Source organism: Pterocles gutturalis, unplaced genomic scaffold (assembly GCF_000699245.1).
Source record: "Pterocles gutturalis isolate BGI_N339 unplaced genomic scaffold, ASM69924v1 scaffold3646, whole genome shotgun sequence".
Lineage (NCBI taxonomy): Eukaryota > Metazoa > Chordata > Aves > Pterocliformes > Pteroclidae > Pterocles > Pterocles gutturalis.
The window spans coordinates 11,400-15,243 of record NW_010102825.1 but is presented as its reverse complement, the minus strand read 5'-3'; the positions used below and the strand labels follow the sequence as shown (position 1 = coordinate 15,243).

The 3,844-nt window shown below is 50.1% G+C and overlaps 1 protein-coding gene across 1 annotated transcript in view; it reads left to right on the top strand.

Moving 5' to 3' along the window:
• The window catches only part of LEPREL1 (leprecan-like 1), a 15,495-nt gene that overhangs the window by 6,764 nt on the left and 4,887 nt on the right, over nucleotides 1-3,844 (top strand). The window contains exons 5-7 of the mRNA XM_010086431.1: nucleotides 320-409; nucleotides 908-948; nucleotides 1,425-1,519. Coding sequence (XP_010084733.1) covers nucleotides 320-409; nucleotides 908-948; nucleotides 1,425-1,519 — 226 coding nt within the window. The remainder of the gene's footprint in view (nucleotides 1-319; nucleotides 410-907; nucleotides 949-1,424; nucleotides 1,520-3,844) is intronic.

Below are 3,844 nucleotides of genomic sequence, written 5' to 3'. Positions count from 1 at the left end.
CGACCCCCCCCCCCGGGCAAGCCTCTTTCCCAGGTATTTAGAGGCTTTCCAAGGTACTCAGCACTCTCTGCCAGCTATGGACATGTATTTTGGGGAGTCAGGCTTCCAGAATGAGTTGCTGGACACCTCCCCTTCTGTGATGTGGTGAGGGGCTCAGCCCTCGGTCCAGGGTTGATCTAAGGCATGACCCGAGCATCCCTTGCCCCATAGGAGTCTGCAGTGTTGCATGAAAAGCAAACCCCTCTTGCAGCAGAGGTGCATTGCCTGTCTTTCGTGAAAGCTACACGTGCAACTGCTCCTCTTTTCCTCTTCTTTTCAGGAAGCAAAAATGCTGCTGCAGCGTCATAAGCTGGAGTCCCACCTCTTGCAGGTGGCTGCGGCCGGCCTCGGATACACCTACACGGAGCCGGTAATGCCTGGGTTGGCCGTGGCAAGGAGCTTTGGGAGTTCACAGCTATAGGACCCGCTTCCCCCTCTCTCTCTCCTATAGAGCGAGTCCCGTGTAGGTGACTGAGGAGCTGGGTCTTGGGCTGGTTTGTTCCTTATGGGAGAATGGTGATGGCAGAGCAAGGAAGGCAGCTGTTCCTGGCGTGAAGGAGAAGCAGATGCAGCTTGGTCCAGCTGTCCTGCCATGATGTCTGGCTGTGTCCCAGCCACTGCCGTGGTGATAGGGTGGGACAGAGAAGGCTGGGAAGCCGGCCTCCCTCGGTACTCATCACCCGATGCCAGTTTGGGTTGGGGTTACATTGTCAATTGGGTGAGCCCAGACAGTTGCCCAAAGTCGTGTGGGATGGATCCATACCGGAGAGGCTGGCTGATGTCCCCAGGTGCGAGGCTGAGCAGGTAGCTCCCTGCCTTCAGCTGGAGCATTAAATTAAGATGCACGACCTCTCTTCTTTTCCTGCAGAACTACTGGAACAGGTACGGCGCCCGACAGGATGAGCACAGGTGAGCCCATGGATTCCCCAGTCCCTGCACTGGGGTGAAGGGGATGTGCCCGTGATGGGGTTCCAGCCTGCCACTCGGGGGGTGCTGCCCATCCACCCCAGCACTCCATCGTGGTTGAATTAGGGCTTGTTGCCCCTTGCCATTACAAACATTCCCACAAGCACATTATTTTAGCTGGGTGCCTCAAAACCAGCGTTGGTCTGGAGGGAATTTGGTTGATGAGGCGAGGGGTGCTGCTCAGGTTTGTTGGTGTCTGGGCTTTGCTGGTGGAAACTGTTGTTCCCATCAGCAGATGAACACAACTTGCCATAAGATGGTGAGGGATTCTACTTGTATGGTTCTGACATTTGCACAAAGTACCGATTTGCCCATATTTTTTCATGTATTGGTTTCCGAAGGGTGCAAACCAGCCCAGTTCCCACAACTGGCGACCTGTGGCCAAAGTCATGATGTTGTTCTTCTCTCTTGCTCCTCAGTGTCCCATCAAGTATTAGCAGTGAACCAGAGGATGGGCCCCGGCTGTCCCTGGCGAAGAAACCCATGCCGAAACCAGATCGAGAGCTGAAGGAGGGTAAGTCTGATGAAGGCATTTCGACAAAATCAGAAAGTTTTTTCCTATTGCTGGAGACTGCAGACTGCAAAGGCTGGCTGCTGAGCAATCAGGGCCAATCCTATCTGAGGGGCTTGAAGTTTTCTTTGAGAGACAGAGAAGTCTTGGATGCTGCCACAACATTTCTGGGTCTGTGGTCCCCACCAGCGCTGCTCTGCTCCTGGACTTGCTTTTCCCACCTGCTGAGCTGCTCAGTACAGAGCCCTGAGATGTGTGGCTGGGTCCTCCTCGCCGTGGGGAAGGTGGCACCAGCAAATGACAATCTTTCCCCCAGGTGCTTTTAAGATTAAAACGTTCCCCGTTGTCCAGGCTGCAGAAGGATGGATGCTGGAGGCATTAGGTTTTGGGGACTCCAGTCCTGATGCTTTGCTGAATGTGCTGGCTCACACCGTATTAACAACCGTCTGTGTGCAGACTGGCTTGTGTTTTCATGGCTTACATCAGGTCACTTGGTTTGAAGGTCTGGCCGCAGACATTTCAGCACATTTTTGGCAACCACAGAAGAAAGTACCATAACATCTACTAAAGATAAGATTTTCCCCATAACAATTTTGAAAAACTACCTTATAGCCAAATGCCAAAGCATGCTCCTTGCTGCAAAAAAAAAGGGATCTCAAGGCAGGAGCTGGCTTGTGTCTCTTGTGGGCCAGCTCCACAGCAGCTGGCAGTTAAACCTCCCTGTAATGCAATGGATGGTTGTGCTTTCGGGGGAATTTTGCAGCTTTCCACAGCCCAAGTTTTCTGCAGCTCCTCGGGCTTATGTTCAGAGTATTGTTATCCTTTCTCTAACCATACATAAAATAGGCGAATACCACAGGAAGATCCTAAAGAGTTTGCTTAAGCAAAGAGCTCGTTGCTTTCTATTTGTTGGGCTGTTTGCCTTCTATAACCAAATAATTTCAGAGTGCATCTTTTTTTTGTGTTTTTTCTTCTATTTATGCTTTTATTCTGGTTTAGTTGCAGAAAGTTTTCAAGTTTACAAAGAAAACTGAAACCGTTCAAAAAGAAAATGGGATTTTTGTCCATCCAGCTGCTTCATTTCTCTGTTGTCTTTTTTTTTCTTTCTCTCTTTTAACTTGCAAAAAGAAAAGGCCAAAAGAGAAAAAGAAAAGTCACTTTTAATTTTGTACTCCTCTTCTGTACTTCTCTCCTTCCCCTGTTCCTCCTTTCTGCCAATTCTTTTACTCCCAAAAGTCCAAAAAATTCCCCACTAGTCGTGTCACTAGTCGTGGGCTAGTGGCAGGGCTCTGCCCTCAGGGTTACATGCCCTCCATAAGCCAAGGAGACCTTTGAAAAACACACAATGTGCCTCAACGGACAGGAAAAGCAGTAATTAGAAAAGCAGTGTAATAGAGAAGTTTCCTTGTGCCACATGGTGAGAGGAGCTCTGTGACAACGGATAATTTTTCCCACGATTTAGAAGCATTTCACCTTCTTCCTGGAAGATCATCTGGTTTAGTTTTTTTATTGTTATTGCCATTTCTTTCATTTGCTCTCATCAAGGAGATGAGGAGAATTAGGCTTCAGAAGGTGGTGATTTAGTGCCCTCCCTGTGTTTTTCTGATCAGGAAAATTTGATGGGGATGGATCCAAATTTCTTGTAAAGAGCTCATCTCTCCTCATTGCCCATTTGCTGAGCACATGGCAAGGCTCAGTCACCCCATAGCAGGCGGAGGGTCAGCACTGTGCAAACCCAGCCATGGTTATATTCTCATCCAAGGGATGCCACCTGGGACCTCCGCAATGCAGCCAAGCCGTGGGCTTTTGGCAGGCAGAGGAGGCAGCTCAGAGGAGGGGAGCAAGGGATCTCAAGGATGACCGTGGCAGCTCTTTAGCCTCTGTGGAAGGGGATTGTCCTTGGGGTCCTCCAGCTCACCCCCTCCCAGCCCTGCTTCTTGGTGGGGCACAAGCGATGCTCACTGCAAGCTCAGCATGGCGTTAGGTTTTTGATGTGTGTAAAAGACAAAAAAACCCACTGATGACAATTGCAGAGAGCAGCTTCACATGCCGAGCTGTCAAGATCCACGCAGCACAAATGCAGTGGAAACTTAGGGCTCCCGTGAGTGCTGGCTGCTGGTGAGGAGAGCCAGGTTAGCTGGTGTCCATCTCTCATCGTGTCCCATCGGGTCTTGGCGGTTTCAGGCTGTGGTCCCTGTGTTTGCGAGGTGGCTGATGAGAAGGTGGAAAATGCTGACTGTCTTGCAGAAAATTGATTTCATCTCCAGGTGTTTCCGTTGCTTCTGTTTCTTTTGTTGGTGGTGTGAAGCCAAAGTCTGTTCTATGAAG